The sequence below is a fragment of the Pleurodeles waltl genome, chromosome 5, assembly GCF_031143425.1.
Source record: "Pleurodeles waltl isolate 20211129_DDA chromosome 5, aPleWal1.hap1.20221129, whole genome shotgun sequence".
Taxonomy (NCBI): domain Eukaryota; kingdom Metazoa; phylum Chordata; class Amphibia; order Caudata; family Salamandridae; genus Pleurodeles; species Pleurodeles waltl.
In genome coordinates, this window is record NC_090444.1 from 1,764,738,827 (window position 1) to 1,764,762,424 (window position 23,598).

General features: G+C 45.3%; 1 protein-coding gene across 2 annotated transcripts in view; it reads left to right on the plus strand.

Annotated features, from left to right (window-relative positions):
• Nucleotides 1–12,554, plus strand: part of LIN9 (lin-9 DREAM MuvB core complex component) — a 328,489-nt gene extending 315,935 nt beyond the window's left edge. For both annotated transcript variants that reach the window (XM_069236171.1, XM_069236170.1), the window contains one exon: nt 11,176–12,554. In XM_069236171.1, coding sequence (XP_069092272.1) covers nt 11,176–11,281 — 106 coding nt within the window. In that variant the 3' untranslated portion in view covers nt 11,282–12,554. The remainder of the gene's footprint in view (nt 1–11,175) is intronic.
• Nucleotides 12,555–23,598: the final 11,044 nt, after the last annotated feature.

A 23,598-nucleotide genomic window follows, 5' to 3' on the forward strand; every position in this document is an offset into this window, starting at 1 on the left:
ACGTTTGTTTTACAGCTGGGAAAAGTTTTGTTTTAAATGCCTTGTTTGTAATATCATTGCATTAGGCCTGCTAGACCTAAAAATGCCCGCAAGGGTCCAAGCATATTGTTACACTGCATAACTTTATCCTGTTTTTTCACAGAGTTATGCCCTTTAGGTACTAACAATATGGTTACATGACCATGTTTCTTAAAATGGTTATTTTGGTTTGGTGCCCTGTAGGGGTTGTTTTGAGCATTAGTCTGCTTCTGATAAAGGTTTATATGATAAATGTATGTGTTTTAATAATCTCGCCTTATTACAATTATGACCATAATTCAGGTCATTTTAACATCCTTATTACACTATATGATTGTTTGAACACTCTTTTGATATGTTTGGGTGACCCTTCTAGTTTGTCTCCTCTGTAGTTGTCTTGTCTCTTTTTGGGGGAATTGTGTTAGCCAGCCAGCAACTCTGATGGTGGGGTTGTGAAAGTGGTATTCTATTGGAATTAGCATGGCAGATTTAAATTGGAATGCTAAATGGCAAACTTTTCATTTTTTGCTGCAGATAGAGGAAGAATGTAAATGGGAGTGCTTTAGTTATATGCAGGGCCACTGGAATTATATGGCAGGAAAAGACAAAATTATGAGGCAGGGTTGACCAATTTATGTGGCAAGAAACGTCCAGTTATGAATTACAATGGCAATAGCTCTAACTCAAGCAAATGCAAGACTCATTGCAAACGTTTGTTTGAAATTGCACCTGGTTACCGTCAACTTCAAGTCGATGGTAATTGCATCTCCTAAGTGTGCAAGTACCATTTAGGAAATGCATGGTACATCACAATCGGAATCGCAAATAGGAAATCCCTATTTGCAATTTCCTACTCTGGGAATTGCAAATTGTGATTTCTACAGGGTAGAAATCGCTGTGTGCGATCCCTTAAAGGGCTTCGTACATAGGAAAAGCCTAGTTTGCATTTCTTCATGGCACAAAATAGTGATTCGGGCTATTAATAAATGCAAACAGGCTTTGTCTGGCCCTTATGTTTTGGTTTTAAAAGTTTTGTCTTATAGCCATTACAGTTTGGTTGGCTATTATACACCTTCGTGCAGACATTTGTTTAGTTATACATGTTCTTTGAACATTATTCTTTCATTTCCCTGGGATTATGTCATGATATCATAGGTCTCCATTCAGACGTAGTAGATTCTGTTAATTCTACTGTACAGATTGCTTACTGTTGACTCTTTAGGAGTTGTTCTGATGCTTTGGCGTTATTACTTAAGATTTCCTTTATTTCCGAAGGTATTTGCCTTCTAATGGTGATTTGTTTTTTTCTTTTCTCTGTGAGGATGATCATATACATGTACATGAGTGGACTAGGTGTTTGCCTCACAAATTGTAGTTTTGGTTCCCACTTTGCGGAGTGTTCCTAACTAGAATATACAAACTGATGTTTATTTTATAGATCAGTCAAATTATTTTTATTATAGAATTCAAAAACAAAAATTGGTTTAAGTATGAAAAACCTTTTCTAGTTCATCTGTAGATAGGTCTATAATCATATAGTAGGAGAATGTAGTAACCTTGGTTTTCACTGGGCTATCAAGGTTTCTTTTTCTTTCTATCTTATTCACCTTTATACTACTATTGCTTAATAATGTTTACTCAGGCAATTTGCGTTACTCTGATGATTTGGACAGCTGTTGCTTTCCTAAATGGTATGATGCCCACTATGGTTTCCATACTGTTATGAAAGTATTGTCTGACTGATTGCTCACATTTATTTTTGTATCTATATGTAATAATTTTTCTATTGTTGGTACATAGGCGTTTTATTTTACTCCTATATCTGTCTATATAGGAGGAATATCCTAGAGGTATTTATATTATCTCTAGTTAATTTTCCTAAAAAAGAGACTGCTTCTATGCTAGTAGTTGCTATTGTTGTCTTCAACTTCATTTTAAATATGGCATTCTTTATCCTTTATCCACAGGAGATGGACGATTCTCTGTGTTTGTATAGAGCAGGTCTGGATGGGATAGAACTTTATACATGAAAAAAAAGTATTGCTCTGTTGCATGGTATGCTGATATGTGTGTTACAAGTATTGAACTCGCGGTTCAGCTCGGGATGTAGGAGCAAATAAAATTAGTCATTGACAAAATTGTCCTGCTGTCATGGGTAACATTAACATTATCCCCATGTTTTTAATGTCTTAATGACTTTCATTACTGTGGTCATTTCCATAGTTCTTTTAGGGTGAGCATGCATGGATTTAGATCCCATAAGGGTGCTTATAGTTTTATATTCATATTGTTGGTTGGCTGTTGACACAAATTGGTCATACTAACGTGGATAATTTTACGCACATGCTTTTTAGTTGAGCTTGCAGCGCTGTCTGCACATGTGTTGTATATAATATGTGCTTTTAACCACGCCCGCTCTTGCCATTCGTTCTTTGTTGTTCTTGTGTTAAATGTTTCATTTTTATTGGTGCATTTTGCTAAATGTCCCTCCTTTGCCTGCTAAATTCCCGCCCAAAGAGCTTTCACTAAGAGAATATTTTTGTTGCCCATCACAATACGTCACACTTCCTCCTGTTATAGCATGTGATGGCCCCTCCTCCCATCTGGTTTCAGTTTTGCATTTAATGCGAGCCACGATCCTTTCTCAACACCGCTCGGCGCCATGTTTCATGTTCAAATGTTTTTTTTTTTTTTAACAGTTAAGTCTTGTTTTGTGTTAGCTTCTGGTGTGAGGTGAGCTCCATGAGCGAGTTTACTAATCTGTATTTGATGCTGCTTGTGCAATTTATTACAGACGAAATTGCTAATAAAGGCATGGTTACCATGGCAAACTGTGTGCCAGCATGCCCTACGACCAGACTTCAATTAGTGCTAAAACAGCACTTCGAGCGCGTGCATGCGTCGGATCTGAGGAGAAGAGGTGTTCTTGCACTTGCTGCTTTGGGGGGTTTCAGCGTATACACCCCTTCTGTTTACCAAGCTTACGTTCCAAAACACTGGAACAAGTTTTACGCATCAGAGGACTGGGTAATGAGTGCAAATCTGCATGTGTAATGGTACTCTGTATTTTCGACAGTGTGAACTCTGGGGTGTGTGTTTGTAGATAGGTTTCCCTTTAGTTTGACCGTGTGCTTGTAATTTCTATATTTGTGCGCCAATTGTTATGCGCACATGTGTGTAAGTATGCAGTTTATATCTAATCTGTGTACCTGTTTGCTATCTGTGTAGTGTATTCGTCTCTCTGTTGGGTATCTACGTTCTTACTCATACATCTTTGCTGAAACGTATGCATCATTTTCAGTGTCGAACAACATATATTTCTAATGCAATGTCAAACTTGAGCAAGGCGGGTCACCCTTTGAACGAAAACATCTCTCTTTAAGAAAATCATAACACGTAGTATATAAAACTCTTGCAATGTGGGTCACCTGTTTAAAAAAAAAATTCTGTGTAAGAAAAATAGCTGCGTACTGTACTGCAAAACACTACGAGGCAGGTCACCCTATTTAGAAAAAATTTGTTCTGTGAAAACCCAAATTCATTCATCTCTGAGGGTAAGTATTTAAACTGTGTATTATTCTAAATAGTTCTTTTGATGTTATTCTCCTGAACCCAGTGCTGATTCCTTGGCGCAAAGGGTAGACAAAAGATTCCCCATACAGTGTAAGAAAATCTCAAATAAACCCATGAACAAGCTCCCTCCATAGCCTATTCTTGTGTTCCGTTGAAGACCAGCCAGAGCTGAACAGCGGGATGAGGCTTATCCACTGGCTCACGCTTTTCCGCACAGTGTCTCTTTCGCGAGTTCGTTCAGGGTTTTGGAATCTTTTATGCAATATATGTTTAATTTTGATTAAAAATAATATACCATTACACTTGGATTTGTTATATTTCTAATTGTGCAAGGTATGATGTTTACACCACTGCTCAATTATTACATGCTTATCCTTTTATTTCTCAAGTGCGCTAGGACCCCCAGAAGTCTACTTTTGCTCATCAGGACAATTTATAGTCCAGAAAATCAGTGTGCAACTTATAGAGTTTAAGTAGTGCAAGAAAAAGACGTATTGTAATTTGTAGTTTAGCAACATAGATACATTTGAAGGCTGAACATGGCAGTGTACTCTTATATTCCCCTTAAAATTACATAATTATTAGGTCTGGGTGTTGACAGCACAAGCTTCTCTGTTTGCTTCTACTGGCTCCCTCTCTAGTATATCTCTCCAATGTGCAAACGCCACATGCATTAACCTATTACTCCCTTACCTATTGACTTTGCCAATGTTTGTTTCAGATGTGAAACTGCAAGAGGAAGCTTTTAATCACATGACCTAATGAATTATAAACATTACCTTCTCGTGTAATGCATTCTGTGGCAGTTATGAAGCAGTCTTTTGACCCTGGGCAAGTTTAGCTCTATATAACGCTGCCATCCACTAATCGTTTGTCTCTCAGGGCCCACTGCGGCCCATTCATCCCCCTGACCACCTTCCTGTGGTAACCCTTCACCTCCCGCTGCTTCTCGTGTCTGATACTGCCAACACCTTTTTTTCCAAGTTTCTCATTTCATTGTACCTTGTATTTCTCCACCGCGTTGTTTACTGTTTCACCCCTTGTTTCCTTCATTTCCCCTCCCCCGTCCTTAGGATTTCTCTTGTTCTCGCTCCCTCCGGCACCCCGTTTCTATTGTCAGTGCATCTGCTCATGCTGCCTTTAATCCGTTTTTTCAGTTATTTGTGCAATGTGTTAAACGCATTGACAAAAAAACATCAAGCGTACCAGTCGTAAATATGGAAATTACTCTTAAATGAATTATGCAAGTATTTTGTAAACCTTAAAATGAGAGTTGACTGGCAGGCCGGCCCCTTAAGACATTCCCCTCTGCTGCAAGATGATTTATTGGTGACTGAAGGTCAGCTAGAAGGAAGTCTGTGTATGTATTGTCTTTGCTGCAATTATGAGGCAGGGTTGACCAATTTATGTGGTAAGATAAGTCCAGTTATGAATTTACAATGCCTATAGGTCTAACTCAAGCAAATGCGAGATATATTGCATTGCAAGTAATTGTTAATGTCTTATTTCTTTCTGTATCTGTGGTTCCTTCCACAGTTTTTTATTATGGTGAGTAATGTTATTGCTCCCCTAAATTATTATGAATTGTTATGGATGTCCGGTCTCTCTTGTTCCAAACCGTTTGTTGTCTAGGTAGAGACTTTAATGGTCTCAGTTCGCAGACCCTCTTCCGGGGATGGTATGACTTTGGTGTCTGATTCTACAGTAAGGAATCTGCAGCTAGATCATCGCTATCAGATGAACAAGTTACTTATCTTTCTCTCTACACCTACACCTTAAGCTTTCCTCCTCCACTTCCATGTTAGCTAACCTTGTCTTTTTAGTTTTTCCTCCTCTCCCCTAAAATCTTTGTAGCCCCTACTAACCAAATGCTGATGTCACTGTAAATATAGAAAGACTTATACCACCTGTGTTTGCTTAATTCTTTGAACACTCTGTTCAGAGCTCTACATTTTTAAGTGATTGAATAACGGTTACAAATCCTAACTGTTATAGCTGCTATTAGTAGAATTATATATGTTCTACCGCTCCGGTACATACTGGTTGTGTTTACTGTTTTTTGCTCCAAGTTTGCTGCCTTGTTAAGCTTTGCCAGTAAGGTATAACTAGGATCCTGTATCAGCTGATCTGAGAATGTTTGTGTTCCTCTTGCCCTTCAAAAACAAAACCGGTAGAATAAGATGAAATGTTCCCACGAGGTGGAGTCTCAGTACTAATTTGCGTAAGGCAGACCTCAGTCTAGAATGACCGAGACCATGTGCAAAAAAACTGTGAATCTGAATGATAACCAGATCAATTGCCAGTGGATTGGAAGCCTTTCGTCCATCACATTCTGTGTGTTCCACTTTTTCTTGCACTAAGTTATTCATAATTTTAAAGAAATATGACATAGATGGTTCAGCCACACGTCACATTTGTTTTTACAGCTTTCTTTTTCCTTTTTTTGGCAGTCCTTCCATAAGACCATCCTGGTCCTAAAAATAAATTCCTACGTAGTACTTTGGCTGGGAAAATCCATATTTTGCCACATTCAATGCAAATTTCTGATTTGAGTCAGCTACATGTGCTCTGTTTAAATGGACAACTGCTTTTGGTACTAATTGGTGTGTCTATCACCGTGATAAACCACCCAGGTGTGCAGAGTTCCTGCTCAGTTGTACAGACAATGGACTAGGGGTGTTGGAGTGAAAGAAAGTTCTCTCTAAGGGAATCTTCATTGATAGTCATAAGCACTGAATAGTCCTGCCAACGTGCGGGGGTTCCTGGAGCACTTTTTCACAGTATATCTCCTTAAGTGTAGATGTTCGCCTTTCTTCGGGAAGGTCTGCAAAGAAACTTAATTGAAAACATTATGCAGCCTATAGAATAGGCTACAATGGCCAAATTCCTCTGATTGCACTTAAAAAAGGACCAAGAAACCAATATATGTATTTAATTTAAGGGTAATATTTGAAACAAAAAAATAGTTCAAATCTCTTTCAAAACCCCCTTTTTTTAAATAAAAGTGAAAAAAAAAGATAGCAGGACAGCAGATTTGAAGTTCCTTCAGTTTATTTTCCAGCTCCTGCTGACAGGATCTTGGAGCATTGAGCTCTGACTTTTAGGCTTTTTATTCAAAATGTACCTGTAGAAATTGGTGACAACCATTTCAATCGACACATTTTCTCTCTCCCTGACTTTTTCTGACAGAAAAGTGAGGTAATTTGTCAAATAAAATGCCATCTTTGTTTGACAAGTGTTCTGCCTGTGGGAGGAAGAAGGTCAGATCAGACCCTCACAATGTCTATTTCATCTGCCTTCCAGCAACTCATGTTCTTGATTCTTGTCATCACTGTAGGAACTTTTCAAGACGAACCCTGAGAGCAAGAGAGAAAATTCACCTCCATGGCTCTGAGGGAAGACCGAGACATCAGGTATAGGCTGGAGGTGGGACCTCAGAGGGGAGCGAGGGTAAGGTCATTTTGCTATCAGGGTCCTGCCGTCTACCTCTATAGGACGTGTAAGGTCCAAAAAGAGGGTCCAGCCCAAAAAAAGACATTGGTCCCGGTTAAAGTCGAGTGGTTCGACTTCGAGATGAGGTATAGCTCCCACCTGTTCGCCATCAAGGGCTAGATCGACGTTGAGACACTAGTGGGTATCGAAAATGACAAACTGGACACTGCAGGCTGAAAAGTCTGTAGTACGGCTGCAACCACCAATAAAGCAGCCAGTGCTGCTGCCTTCCTCAGCAGATATGACAGAATTATTGGGACTCTAGCCAACATTTGGCAGAGCATCTTCCTAGGGACAAACTGGAAGACTATGGAAATTGTTAATGAGGACTTGGTGTCCAATCAGATCATTAGTGCGGCAGCAGACTCTTCCCTGTTAGCGGTTCATGAATACTGCCTCTGTGTAGCTTTAAGGAGAGATGCTTGCCTCCATTTCACATCTCTCAAGCTGAAGTCTTAGGAAAAGGATCCAAAACCGCCCATGATCAATATCAGTACAAAGTACTTCCATTTGGCCTCAGGTCGGCACCTGGAACATTGTCGAAGTCCATGGCAGTATTAGCTGCCCACCTCCGAAAACATTGAATCTTCGTTATCCTATACTTAGACGATTAGCTAATCAAGGCCTCCACTTCTCAGGAAGCCCGTCTTCATTACTACTGGACCTGCGATCTCTTTTGACGCTGGCGGCTTCATATCAACCTTAGTAAGTCAACATCTACCCCTGTTAAGACTTTGCATTATTTGTGGACCTCCATCAACACCACTCAGGCAAGTGTGTGTGCTTCGGATGAGGGATGGTTATCGATCCGTCTGAAATGTCGCTCACTCATGAAAGTCTCTCATACCATGGTGAGGACTGTGTTGTCTGTCCTCGGCTTGATGGTCTCCTGTATCTTCCTGACGCCAAATGCCTAATTCCATATGCGGCCTCTCCAAGAATGTCTTGAGGACCAGTGGGATCAACTAATGGGCAACTGGGAGGACAGAATCAACCTATCCCTTCATGCAAAGCAGTCCCTGAAATGGTGGTGCTCTCCAGCCAACCTACCTCAAGGGATGGCATTTCATCAACAGATTCCCTCTCAGACCATAGTGATGGCTGCATCACTCCTAGATTGGGAAGCTTACATGGATCACCTCCAGATTCAGGGCACGTAGTCTCAGAGGGATGACCTATCACATCAATCTTCTCTAGCAAAGGGCAGCTCATCTGGCGCTGACAGCTTTTCTGCCATCGTTCAGGACACAGTCACTGCTTATTCAGACAGCCGATACAACCACCATGCACTACCATGATAAGCATGGAGGAACGAGGTCCAGACCCTTGTCACAATGGCTCATAGCCAGGGACCTGCGGATCACAGCAACCCCCCTTCCAGGTGTGGAAATTGCTCAAGCAGACGTTCTCAGCAGAGTCCCGCAGGAAAATCACAAATGGGTCTTGCACAGCATAGTCATACAAAACCTCTTCAAACTGTGGAGCACTCCAAAGACCGACTTGTTCGCCACAGCGGAAAATAAAAAATGCTAAAGCTTCACCTCAAGATACTTCCAACCAGGGACACTAGGGAATGCTCTATGAATCAACTGGCCCGGCAAATTTCTCTGCGTTTCTTTTCGCCGATTCGTCTGATCCTGACAGTCCTCATCAGACTGTCCCACTTGAGAACCAGGGTGATCTTAATAGCCCCAGTGTGGCCACGTCACTGATGGTTCACAAGCCTTCTTCACTGGTCAGAGCATCCACATCTCAAGCTGCCATGCAGACCAGACCTGCTGACGAAATTCAGAGGCCAGGTGGTTCACCCTGATCTCTCGTCCTTGAATTTGGCTGCTTGGCTCCTGTGCTAGTGCAGTATGGACACTTGAACCTGCTATAAAACTGCCTGGACATCCTCAGAGAGACTAAGCGGCCCTCAGCCAGTTCGGCATATGCCTTCAAGTGGAAGAGATTTTGCATTTGGTGTTCCTCCAAGAATGTGGACCTTACATTTTGCCCGGAAGATGTTATTCTTCTATTTGTATCACATTTGGGAAAATCTGGCTTGAAATTCTCTTCATAAAAGTTCACTAGACAGCTCTTACTGCTGACAGAAAATCTCCTTCACAAACTTCATGTTTTCAAAATCCCCATAATCAGGGATTTTCTAGAAGGGTTAAAGAATGCTTTCCCTTCCATTAGGTGTCCTTCCCCTACCTGGGAGCTTATCATAGTCCTTTCATGACTTATGCAGGACCCTTTCAAGCCCATTCACAAGACATTAATGCAGCATCCCTCATGGAAAACTGCTTTCTTTGTAGCAATGACATCAGCACTTAGGGTTAGCAAGATCCAAGCATTATGTTCTCACAAACCATACACACTCTCTCTCACTCTAACAAAGTGGTCATGAGGACCCACCCGAAATTCCTCCTGAAGGTTATTTCGGATTTCCATGTCAATCAAACTATTTCATTACCAACATTCTTAAAGCATCCTTCAACCCCAGCTGAAAGAACCTCTCATTCTCTAGTTGTAAGAAGGGTCCTGAAGTTTTATCCAGATTAAACATGGGACATAAGTAGATCGGATCAATTGTTTATCAATTATGGTCTGGTTTGTACAGGTTTAGCCACTTACAAACAGTCCATCTCCTAATGGATAGTGCCTTACATCTAGTTATGCTATCAAAAAGCCAACAAGACCTTATCAGCTAGACCGAAGGCTCATTCTACTAGGAGCAAAGCGGCTACTACTGCATTGATGAGAAATGTCCCTATAGATGAAATTGGCAAGGCAGCTACGTGGAGATCTGTTCACACATTCACCAAGTACTACTGCTTGGACTCTGATGCTAGAACAGATGCTCAAGTAGGGCAAGCTTCCCTCAGAAATTGACTTGCTTAAATGGCTAGATTAGTCATTCCTCTGTCTTTTCAACTACTCTTGGTGGGGGTGGGCTCGCTAATCTGTTCAGTGCTTACGACTATCAATGGAGATCCCCTAAGAGAGAAGGAATGGTTTCTTACCTGTAATCCCAGTTCTCTCTTAAGGGAATCTCCATTGAAGTCATAAGCAACCCTCCCGCCTCCCCGGTGGAGAAGACAGGCAATTATGGAGCCTACCTATCTCTCTCACATCGCGTAAAAAAGAACTGAAGCAACTGCTGCATGCTGGGGATACTGGTGGTCCCTAGGCTCTTAAAGGCACAGATTATTTTTTAAACTCACATAATGCCAGCCTATTGGGCTACACTGTCCTTCATCTCTTTACTTTTATAAATGAGGGTTTTTGAAAGAGATTTAAGCTATTTTCACAAAATATTAGCCTTAAATTATATACGGATATGGGTTTCTTTGCCCCTTTTTAAGTACAATCTGAAGAATTTGCCCATTGTAGCCTATTCCTTTAGGCCGCATAATGTTTTTTCTCTTAAGTGACTCTGCAGGCCTTTCCGAAAAAAGGCGAACATCTACACTTAAGAAGATATACTATGAAAAAGTGCTCCGAGATTCCCACAGATGGAACTGGGGTTACAGGTAAGAAACCATTCCTTTTCCTGAATTTACCTTCAGATGTAACTTTTAGCTTTAAATTTGCATGTTCATCCACAACCCTCACCCAAGAGCATCTAACAGCTAAGTATTTGCTGACATTTTCTTTGAAGCCTTTAGTTTGACCTAAAGTATCAGCTGTAAGAAAATAAATTGTGTATAATCGCAACCAAGAGACTGTCAGTGCCGTAGGTGGCTTTTGTGAGCAGCTATATCTTTTGTTAATTGCAAATGACAAACTCTATAAGAAATCCTAAGACACATCATGCATTACTTGGAAAACCTGAATTGCCAAGAGTCCTGCTTGCAGCCAGTTAGTTAGAATCTGATTGAACAGACATGAAGCAACAGTTTATATGAGTGTTCCTGGGTCATTCATTGCTTATTTTGGGTTTAGGTTTACCAACTGTACCCTCAGCAGTCAACACATTGAACTGGGTCTAACAGAACAAGGTTACTTCTCCCAGTTAGCATTGATTTGATGTATGCATATACATATATTGTGATAAGCTTCATAATGTGTGACTAATGGTGTTTTCTTCTTCCATCCATATAGTTGTTTTCAAAACAATGTTGAGATCCATGTCGCACATATCCAGAGTGGCCTAAGTCAGATGGGAAATTTGCATGCCTTTGCAGCTAATAACACCAACAGAGACTGAAAGGACAGACTTTATTATTGCAATTGTGCTGCGCATACTCTGGGAAATCCCTTCACTTTGAGGCTTATGGCGCCAAATATTGAGTCATGGTTGAAAAGGAGACGGTGAAAGAAGATCAAAGTTCTCTTTTGTTCTTGGATATCTTCTCTGTCTCAGGAGAAATTGGAGTTCCTGACCAAGCATTAAGTTCTCATTCTTGTTCCTTCGTTTTACAGTGGGATGCCTACGATTATTAGCAAGTATGTTTCTTAATTTTGCTCATTGGAAACCAAAATGGAAAAGAGATTGGAGCCACCGTATGGTTCTGGTGTTGTTGCAGAAGGGCCAGGAGAGGCAGCGCTTGCCCATCGTTCACCAGTGGGATTTGCTTACAAGTTGAAGCAAAGAAGAGCCCCGAGTGATGGAAATGGGAACTGTTTATGTGCTGTTGAGGTTGGAAAAGCAGATCAGAAAGAGACCGTGGACACAACTGACTATCCAGTGGATAATAATTGTCAACAGGTGTATCAGTAATTCTCTGATAAACTAGCAAGGAAAGGAAAAATTACGATGTTTGGCTATCAAAGAAAGGTAGCCAAGATCTCCCTAGACAAAAGCTACATATCAAGATGTAGCTTTCTCCCATTACCTGCCTCAGCTTCCTTTCAGGGCTTTCCATTCTTGACTTTGTTTTGCTCCTCTCTACAGTTATGCAAAAGACTCGGAAATAAGAGACCATTTCTTTATTTGCACACATTTTAAGCTCAATAGCTAGTTGCTGTCGCCCAACATTCTTCCTCTGAATGGGACAAAGAAAGTGCTTTTATATAGAAAGATGCAGAAAAACACGGGACAGCCAGTGTTCAGAACTGAAAAGTGTACAAACTAGCATAAGAGTGTATCCTGAAATGTCCATCTTGTAAAAAAAAAAAAAAAAGTGTGTATTGAATTGTTTGTTTAATATAGAATATTAAATACTTCAGTGTAATAAACTGTTTTCCAATTTGGAGTTTAGAAGATAGCAGTAGAGGTGTTTCAATTCTTTTAGATGCCTCATGAAATGGGTTTTTTTATATGTTAATGTATAAAGAAAATTTAAAACGGGATTATTTTCAATTTGAAAATTTTGTATAGTTGAAAAGAAAGGTTTATGTATCTTTTGTTGGTATTGTGCCACTCCAAACTGTTAGCACGGAATTTGTACTTACATAAACCTGTTACGTTAATTCAGAAGTTCATAAATCTTTTATTCTCACTGAAATTTTTAATTCAAAATAAAATTACCTAAAAAGTGGTCGATGATTTTCAGAAACGTAATTGCAACATGGTGAGTAATACATACGTCCAGTAAAGTGAGTCTCACTAAACACAGCCTTTCAATCGTGTATTGAACATACTACACTTTTGGGGGTTTTTAATAACAAAACTACATTTCCATTCCTCTATTACTGGTTTAGGACTTTCTCACATTGTCAGTTGCAGGGTTCATTTTTTGTTTGATCACTCATTAAAATAAGTGCTAAATCCATGCGAAACTTGGGATGAATGTGGAACTGTACTCAGTGTGTTTTCCTCATATTCTTCTAACCGCAGATTTCTCACCTTTTGAATATTTCCCAGATATCAGACTGGATCCGGAAACTTTTGAGCAGTGCCTCAGAGTGCCTTGAAAGTGCCGCTGTGCAGCTCCGCACTGATGCTGTTCCACTCCGGAAATGACATGCCGGGCCTGTACAGGTGCCACTCCTGCACACTGGCACCAGTTGCTTTCCTTCCACACCACCAGATGTGGATCTGGAGCTACTTCCTGTCTCTTTGAGACAGATGTTTATTGGAAATACTTTTAGCGTGCAAGGGAAAGCTCATCTCACAAAATGACAGGTTTTAAACCCTGAAAAGACTGTCTTAAATAAATGTTTGTGACAGATTCCCATCAGGTTTCCCTGTGGGGGTCTTAGGTCATGCCACCACTTTGGCACCTGTAGTGACTGTGCGTTTATGAACCTGAAGGCCAAACAGAACCACAAGGCAAAACTCTGTCATCAAACATCAGAGGTCTTCATAACAAGACCGGTCAGAATCAAAGCACCGTTCCTAGTCCATCTTTGGTACTACCAGTGGGTTCTCCCTTGGTGCCAGTTGGGCCCTCAAAATCCACCACTCTGCCTCCCCCTCCAATTCTGCGTCAGTCACCATGCTCCACGCCGGTTCCCAGAGCCTCTGCGCTGACTCTACCAAAGGATGAGGTGCCCATTGTGCTCTCTTACTCAGAAGTGAAGCCATTCTCTGCTGACAATGATGCTACCCCAGTTGACTTGCCGCCCCCACAAGGAATGATACATACATTGTATTCTTTATTTGTCATGGATTTGGACAATAACAACAATGTGGTTGATGAAATTGAGTGATGACTATGACACGGAAAATTGGTATGAACTTCAAGATGCCAGTGACCTTGATACTTCCCCTAAGTTGGCACTCCTCTCACCCTGTGTGCCTGCCAATGAGGAGAGTGTTTACGCTGTAGTCATGTGTAGGGCTGCCAATATTTTTGGGCTTCAGCTTCCATCTTTAGAGGTCAAAACCAGTGTCTTAACAGAAGTGCTCCAGCCGGGGCAAGCATCTACTGATCTTCTTTTGCCTTTCAATGAGGCACTTTATAGATACCCTTTTGGGAGTGTGGGCCACAGGTTGTTCTGGCTCACTGGTCAATCTCCAGATTACAAGACGACACCACCGAGTCCCAGGCAACCCTGCATTTTCGTCTCCGCAGACCTCCCCTGAAAGCTTGGTGATATAGGCATCTGCAAGTGAGACAAACCTGAATACCTTTCTAACTATTGTCCCTGATAGGGAGTTCAAATGAGTAGAGATCTTTGTCTCCACTAGCTTGGCCCTCAAGTGTGTGAATGCCAGCTGCCTCCAGGGACGCTATTCCCATGCTCTGGTATTCAATGCTCAAGTCTTCCCAGGTGTCCTAAAAGACCTCTGACCTGTCCTCCTCTCAGCTATACAGGGCATTTGTGATGCGCTCAAGTTCATTATTCATTGTGGCCTGGATGCCATTGATTCCATTGGGCATGCCATTGGCACCAGCATCTCTATTCGCCACTATGCCTGTCCGCAATCAGCTGGATTTTCAGCCAATGACTAATCATTCCTTATGAATATGCTCTCACAGGACTCACCTGTTTGGCGTCAAGGCAGATTGTGCTCTTGAGTGATTCAAGGAGAGCATGGCTACAGCATGCCCCATGGGCTTATCTGTTCGCTTCACCAACCCTACCGCTCCTTTCATGGCTTCGGCAGCGGTACCCCTTATCTCTGCCAAATTCATTACCAGCAAGGTGCCCAAGAGTTTTGCGACCACCCCTACTGTCAAGGTCAGCCTTCCTCTCTGTCCCCTGCTCACGAATCCACTGCGCTATCCCTCCTCCTTTAGCATTCCCTTAGTGGAGCACAGCCACCCAGTTGGAGGCCATTTCCCACGATTTTTGATGGGTTGGCAGACCATCACATCAGACAGGTGGTTCCTGCAGATAGTCTAAAAGAGGCAGACCTTGCCATTCATTGCCACATCCCCACACCTTCTACCGTACCCAGATGTTTGATGGAGGCCCATGTGTCTCTCTTTCAGTAGGATCTGCAAGTCCTTTTGGCAGATGGGCTGTGGAGACGGTGCTTTCCCCTGAAGTAGGTTGTGGTTATTGTTCCCACTCATTTCTGGGGCTGAAGAAGCGTCTATTTTAGACCTGCGCCCTCTTAATCACTTACTCCGGAAGGAAAAATTCAAGATTTTTACACTGGCCCTGGAGACTGGATGGTGGTGGTAGACCTGTCTGATGCCTTTCCACATGCCAGTCCTGCAGGCCCATCGGCGCTGCCTGCAGTTTGTGTTCCACTTATGTCTCACAGTTGCCCCTTGGGTGTTCACAAAAGTTATAGCAGTGGTAGCAGCACACCTTTGGAGGTCAGAGGTCCCAGATTTTCCTTACCTCAACTAATGACTGTTAAAAGCATGCTCACCCTATGTAGTTGTTAGCCACCTCCAGACTGCAGCAAATCCAGTGCTTAATTTTTGTAAGAAAGTGTGTCGGTGACTGAAGCTCTGCTCAGAAGCAGGTGGCCAGGGCAATTAAACATCGGCATACCGAGTACCATGGCTGGTAGCCTTTAATTCACTGCCAGACACACACTACCCCTTTCTCTCACTCCTGTAGGTTTCTGCTTTCTCCTTATGTGACAGTTGTGCTGTCTTTCTCTTCCTCAGTCTTTTTCTTTCCCTTGGTAAACATCTAATGGGGTAAATAAGTACCAGTCCCCGAAAATAAGTGCAGTTTGGTCCACACTGGCATCCACTTGTTCAAATTAAGCACTGGGCAAAACCTCCTGTCATCAGTGGGGTTTATAAGTCGCAACTGGCTCCTTCTCAGATGCGCCCGTTCATCTGAGCCATTCTGGACATGGTTTAGTTTCATGCCTTTTCTCTGGAAAGGAAAGTCCAGGCTATTCAGACTGTGATCCTGATGCTTCAGCCTCTGTCCTGGATTTCAGTGATGCTGATTTTGAGGCTACTGGGACTTAGGGCCTCATTCCGACCCTGGCCGGCGGCTACCGCCGCCGGCCTGGCAGGGCCCGCCAGAATACCGCTGCGCGGTCAAAAGACCGCCGCGGGTATTCTGGGTTTCCCGCTGGGCTGGCGGGCGACCGCCAGAAGGCCGCCCGCCAGCCCAGCGGGAAACACCCTTCCATGAGGATGCCGGCTCCGAATGGAGCCGGCGGAGTGGAAGGGGTGCGACGGGTGCAGTTGCACCCGTCGCGATTTTCAGTGTCTGCATGGCAGACACTGAAAATCTTTGTGGGGCCCTGTTACGGGGGCCCCTGCAGTGCCCATGCCATCGGCATGGGCACTGCAGGGGCCCCCAGGGGCCCCACGACACCCCATACCGCCATTCTCTTCCCAGCGGCCAAAACCGCCAGGAACAGGATGGCGGTATGGGGGTCGGAATCCCCATGGCGGCGCAGCAAACTGCGCCGCCATGGAGGATTCCCCAGGGCAGCGGGAAACCGGCGGTACACCGCCGGTTTTCCGTTTCTGACCGCAGCTGTACAGCCGCGGTCAGAATGCCCATGGGAGCACCGCCAGCCTGTTGGCGGTGCTCCCGCGGTCGTTGGCCCTGGCGGTTTTTACCGCCAGGGTCAGAATGACCCCCTTAGTCTCCTGCATCCTGCTGGTCAAGTACTCCAGGTGGCATAATCAAACACTGCAGTGGGATCTAAAGTCTCAATGGGCCCAACATTCAGGGGGTGTTTCTGACCACATCCAGATCTCGGAGGAGTCTGCAATAGATCTGCAGTGGTGGTTACTGGACCGTGATTGGGTCAGCCGCAGACACCTCTCCCTACCCACCTCAGATTTGAGAGCGGTGACTGATGCATTTCTTCTGGGCTGGGGTGGCAATCTAGGAGTGGTGGAGATTAGAGGCCACCACCATGTGCTATTGCAGCCAGCAGGGCTGTGTGGAGTCTTTGACCCTGTGCCAGGAAGCACTACACCTCTGGAAATGACTAGTCCATTAAGAGATCTTCCTGGTGGTGATACATGTGGCAGGAATTTTGAATATCAGGGTGGATAGGCCCAGCTGTTGACGGCTAACGGATGACGGGTGACAGTTACACCTGGAGGTGGCGCCTGGTCTCTTCTGCAAATAGGTATCACCTTGGATCAATCTATCCGCCACTGCCGAGAATGCACAATGTCAGCAGTTCTGTGCATTGGAGTTTCCGAAGGGCCTCTCACTAGGGGATGCATTTGGCCTAGAGTAGAACATGGGACTTCTCTATGCCTTTGTGCACTTACCACTCTTCCACAGAGTTTTAAAGAAGATCAGGAACAACCAGGCCCAAGTCATCCTGGTAGTTCCGTACTTGGCAGAGAGTATCATATCCAGACCTCCTGGCATGATGTCCTCAAGTAGTAAGCTGTGTATCATTCATTACAAATTCCTGCAATGGGCCTACTACACTCCCACAGCCCGGCATAATAAGTTTGGTCTCAGAGAAGAGTCTAATTGCTCCAGATATGGGTTGCAAGAAACTGCGTCTTTACATTTAGCATGGCGGAGCAGGGGAGTACAAAAGCACAGGACAGAAGAACAAACACTGCTACTGCGCTGTTGAGTTAGAAGAAGGACATTAAGACTCCACATAAGAAATTCATTGCACTCGCTCTGCTGCTGCCCAAGAGGCAGGTGGCTTAGTGATAGAGGGCCCCAAATCCTAACAGCTGACTGATTTAATATACTGGACTAAACAGGGCTGTGGATTGAGGCGGAATTACGAAGCCCTAACACCACCTGCGTAAAGCCCTCGCAGTTTGAAGCTTGCTTATTGGACCTGTTGGAAAGGACCACAAGTCTTGAAAGTTTGTATGCCACATTGTCCTTTCAGTATCAGCCATGTCCTGTCCCACTAAGTGTACATGTCTAGCAATAACTTGTATCACTAAAACATGAGATGGGGGATTGTCTTCAGCTATGTTTTTTTTATATGTCCTGCTGTCAATTATTTCTGATGGATACAACTACCTGTGGATTCCTCACCTAATGAATTCTCCACATGCTTAACATTCGACAGAAACTTCTCTCCAGCTCTGCACGTCGGCGAGGACGTCACAATTGCCCCGACTCCACGCGGCTCTGCCTGACGTCATCGGGCAGTAAGAGGCCCTCGCCGGCGTGCTGACGTCAGTTCCCTTTTTTCCGTGCCTTCGATAACGGTTACTTTTCCAGCTACCTGTATCGTTTGCTGTTCGGAAGGGATACTTTGTGTTTTTTGTCGACATGTTGGCCCCGAAGAAGTCAGGCTTCAAGCCCTGTAGAGAATGTGGAGGTCGGATGTTGGTGACTGACCCCCATAACAACTGTCTTTGGTGCCTGAGTTCGGACGACGACGTCCAGGAATGTGGTTCATGACAAAAATTTACCTGAAAGCCTTGAAGGAACGTGAGGCTAAGTTGTTCTTAGCCAAGGCTAAGAAGAAGAGAAAACGGCACCATAGATCATCGTCGGAAGTCAAGTCACAAGAAGCAGCATCATCGTGATTCCAGGCGTCGATCCAGAAGCCATTCGGAGTCGAGGTCTCCGTCGACCCGACACCGTAAGTCCTAGGAGGTCAGCCCAACGGTGTCTCCTCAACCCTTGACTCCGCAGTCATCCCCGGCGCCGTCGGTCTTTGAGGTGTGGAGCCTTAGAGTCAACAGGCTTCTCCGGCGCATCCAGGTGCGCAGGATTTGAGTCCGGCGCCTGCTCCGTCTCCTCAGGACTATCCTACATTCCTGTCTACGGGTACGGATCCGGCGGCATTTCTAAATGCCATGTTTACTATTTTCCAGAACATGGCTCCGGGAGGTGGTGCGCCGGCTGGCCCCACTGGTCCCCTGGCATTCAACTTGGGCGTTCTGGCTCCGTACAGGCTGACGCCGTTTATGCCGTTTTGTCTGGCAGGAGGCACTAGCCCGGCGCCGTTGCCGGCGGTGCAGCCATAGACGTTGAGGGAGAGGCCTTCAACGCCATTATCAGTTGAGATGGAGCCTCGAAGCCAGATTGCGTCGACGGGTGCAGGTCGTATGTCCACGGCGCCGATGGATCCATCTACGGCGTCGGGAGGATCCAGAGATCCTGTAATGACACCTTCTCGGCACCATTCGCCGACACCGTTGCACTCCATGTCGACGCTGGGGTTGGAGCCCAAATTGCGGTCCAGGAGGAAGGCCCTCAGGTTGTTGAAGGAGAGGGAGTACCAGCGGCAGATCCTTGAGGAAGGGGAGATTGCTGAGCCCCAGAGTGAGTTTCAGGGGTTGGATACAGCCAGTGGACTAGATACTTCCCCGGAGTGGGATCTGGCCTCCCCAGGGGAGTATACAGAGGAAGCATCCACCTTTCATTCCTTCATCAGGAAGGCTGCGGATTTCCTGGAACTTCCCCTGCCTACGGCGCAAGTTAAAACCAACATCCTGACGGAAGTACTTCATCCTGCCACGGCCATTGCAGATCCTCTGTTGCCATTCAATGAAGCTCTCATGGAGCCAATAGAAGAGGTGTGGAAGAAACCTGTTACTTCGTTGGCTGTGAGCAGGTCGGTGGCCAGACGGTATAGGTCTGCACCTGGAGACCCCGAATTTCTATCTAAGCATCCGTCTCCAGAGAGTCTGGTCGTACAGGCATCCTGTTCTTCACGGTCGGCTCCTGGCTCCTTTCCTGGAGTACCATCCGACCGGGAGTCTAAGCGTATGGAACAGTCGGCCAAGAAGGCTTTATCCTCGTGTAGCATGGCATTGAAATCTGCTAATGCTACTTGCTTCCTTGGCAGGTACATTCACGCAATAATGGATGCAGCAAAGACAGCATTACCGGACATGCCCCAAGACTTGCATGGTCTACTTTTGGATGCCCAGGCAGCGGCTACGCAAGTCATACCACAGACTCTGTTGCTAGAGCCATGGGGACCTCTATTGCCACCAGGCGCCATGCTTGGTTGCGCACATCTGGATTTTCATCAGATGTTCGGGCCACGCTCTTGGACTTGCCTTTTGATGGGGCTAAATTGTTTGGCTCTAAAGCTGACTATGCGCTAGAGCGCTTTAAGGAGTGTAGGGCCACTGCTAAGTCCTTGGGCCTGCAGACTGCTTCGACCCCATTTGATCCTTTAGGCGGCTGCGAGTTTTTGGACGAGGGGCTTCCTTTCGTGGGAGATCGCAGCAGGCAGGACAGCAGTCTTCGAGCCTCCCTTATAGATCATTTAGGGGGTGGATAGGGTCCGCACTAGAGGGGCCACCCAGCTGCAGCACCCTTCCTCTTCCTCAGGAGGGATGCAACAGGGAAAGCAGCCCTAGTCCTCTCGCCATCGTGTCCCATGCCTCTCCGGTAGGGGGAAGGTTATCTCTTTTTTTCTTCCCATGTGGGAGTCCTTAACATCCGATTCCTGGGTCATCAGCGTGGTAAAAAAAGGCTTTGCCCTTCCCTTTCGGGAGATTCCTCCTCCCTTCCCTCCCCGTCCTTCCTTTTGTTCAGAAGATCATCTCCTGTTGCTAGAACAGGAGGTTCTGTCCCTATTGTCAAAAGGCGCAGTGGAGTTGGTTCCTGAGCAGGAGAGGGGTCAGGGATGTTATTCAAGGTACTTTCTGATCCCCAAAAAAGATGGTCGTCTGAGGCCTATCTTGGACCTGAGAATTTTGAATTGGTTCCTCAAGCAGGAGAAATTCAAAATGCTGACACTAGCACAGGTACTTATGGCGTTGAACAAGGAGGATTGGATGGTGTCAGTCGACTTGCAGGATGCTTATTTCCATATTCCCATTCTCAAGTCAAACAGGAAGTATCTCCGTTTTGTGGTAGGGTTGCAACACTACCAGTTTACGGTCCTTCCTTTTGGTGCACCTCGGGTCGTCACGAAGGTGATGGCGGTTGTTGCAGCAGACCTCAGAAGGAAAGGGATAGCAGAATTCCCCTACCTGGACGATTTGCTGATCACAGCCAAGTCTCCGGAGCTTGTGCTGCCTCACCTGCAACTGGCAACCCAGTTGTTGTTCAGTCTGGGCTTTTCCATAAATGTGCCCAAGTCTCACCTGGAGCCCTCTCAACGCCTCCGGTTCATAGGGGCAGTACTGGACACTACATTGAATCAGGCCTTTCCTCCGCCACAGTGGATTCAGGACATTCAGGCATTGACTCCAATGTTTCAAGAAGGAGTGGTTGTTCCAGTCCTCAAGGTCCTTCGTTTGCTCGGTCCGTTCGCTTCTTGCATTCTGTTGGTCACTCATGCACGCTGGCACATGAGGGCTCTTCAGTGGTGCCTCCGCAGGCAGTGGTTTCAACACAAAGGGGATCTCGAGGAGTCGATAAAGATTTCCAGAGACACTGCTGCGGATCTACAATGGTGGGCTGCGGGCGGCAACCTGTCTCAAGGAAAGCTGTTTTCGCTGCCTCCTCCAGTGACTACAGTGATAACGGATGCCTCCACTTTGGGGTGGGGAGCTCATCTGGGGGACCTGGAGATCAAAGGTCGTTGGTCTCCAGTGGAGCAGATGTTTCATATCAATCTGCTGGAACTGCAGGCGATTCGTTTGGCCCTCAAGGCCTTCCTCCCTTCCCTTCGTGGTCAGTCAGTTCAAGTCCTAACGGACAACACGACCGCAATGTGGTACATCAACAAGCAGGGAGGAGTAGGGTCGTACCTTCTCTGCAGAGAGGCTCTGCGGCTCTGGTCCTGGGCACAGGACCAATCGCTTTGGATAGTAGCAAACCATTTGGCCAGGGTTCAAAACGTGCGTGCGGACAGTGTCGGTTATTCTCAGACGATCACGAGTGGTGTCTTCATCCGGATCTGGTTCTTTACATCTTTCGGATGTGGGGTTTTCCCTGGATAGACCTATTTGCCACTGCAGAGAGAACGCGCACTGCCCGTTGTTCTGCAGCCTTCATTATCCGATGCAGGGAGCGTTGGGCGACACGTTTCAGATGTCCTGGTGCGACCAGTTGCTTTACGCGTTTCCCCCCATACCCTTGATTCCTCGGGTTTTTAGGAAGATTCGCCAAGACCGGGCCCGAGTCATTCTGATAGCTCCGGATTGGCCGCGAAGGGTGTGGTACGCAGACCTACTCCAACTCTCACTGTGCCCTCCGCTCCGTCTCCCTCACAGAGCAGACCTCCTCTCTCAGTCGCAGGGGCAGGTTCTACACCCCCACCTCCAGAGCCTGCACCTTCATGCCTGGAGATTGAACGGGCAACCTGAGTGCTTTTTCTCTCCCATCGGATGTGGTAGAAGTTATTTTATCGGCCCGGCGACACTCCACCAAGTCTGTCTATGCGGGTAGATGGGCTAAATTCCTTCATTGGTGTGGAGAGCATCAAATTAATCCCTTAAGTGCCCATCTGTCAGATATATTGATGTTTGCTTTGTCATTGGCGCGGCGAGGTTGCGCTGTGGCCACTGTCAAAGGCTATCTTTTGGCTCTTTCGGCCTTCTTAAGTCTTCCTGATCAACCCACTTTGTTCAAATCCCTTTTAGTGTTAAGGTTTTTGAAGGGGCTTACCAATTAGTTTCCTCCCACTCTGTTTATCATGCCCCAGTGGGATTTAAATCTGGTGTTAACCTTTTTGATGGGCTCTCCTTTTGAGCCGCTTCATTCTTGCCCTTTAAGGTTTTTGGTTATAAAAACTGTTTCTGACTGCCATCTCGTCAGCTAGACGTGTGAGTGAGCTTCAGGCGCTTTCTGTTCACCCACCTTTTACAACCTTTCATAAGGACAAAGTGGTTCTGAAGACCAGGGCGGCTTTCCTCCCCAAGGTAGTGACTCGGTTTCATTTGGGACTATCCATCACTCTCTCGACATTCTACCCTCCTCCGCATCCATCTAAGGAGGAGGAGAGACTCCATCAACTTGACCCTAGGAGGGCTCTCAGCTTTTATATAGACAGGACGAGAGAGTTCCGCGTGGATGACCAACTCTTTATTGGATACAAGAGGAAGGGGAAGGCCGTCCACAAATGAACGCTATCCAGGTGGGTCGTTCTTTGTATTAAGATATGTTATTCATTGGCGTAGAAGGATCCTCCTGAGGGGATCAGAGCCCATTCCACCAGGGCCAAGTCGACCAAGTCGGCCCTGGCTAGAGGTGTTCCAGTGGCAGACATTTGTAAGGCTGCGACTTGGTCTTCTCTCCACACCTTTGTAAAGCATTATTGCTTGGATTCAGAGGTGAGGAGGGATGGCCATTTTGCGCGGTCTGTGCTGCAGGAGTTCTTGGTATGACCAGACGGACACCCTCCTCCGAGGTGGTACTGCTTTGGGACTCTATTCATTAGGTGAGGAATCCACAGGTAGTTGTATCCATCAGAAGAGCAAGTTACTTACCTTTGGTAGTGCTTTTTCTGGTGGATACACTAGCTACCTGTGTATTCCTCACCTAAGGAATTCTCCCCATGCGTAACATTCGACGGAAACTTCTCTCCAGCTCTGCACGTCGATGTGAAAAAAACCTTCAAAAAGCAAATTCCCCAAATCTGAAACACAGGCATGAATGACACAATTTAAATCCAAGAGTTATGTTATTAGAGAAAGAAAAGTCACCTAAATGTTCTTTTCAAATTGCGCTGTCACTTTTTGTAGTACTTGAGCTCAAGCAGATTTCCTGAAGCACATTTAGGCAAATAACTACAATAATAATGTAGAATGTTCAGAAATGCATTTGTCTCTTCAAGATAAGCACTCTGCCAAAATACGAGGTCTGAAATACACCAGCTGTTCTTGGAAAGCACAGTGCTCAAAGAACAAACTC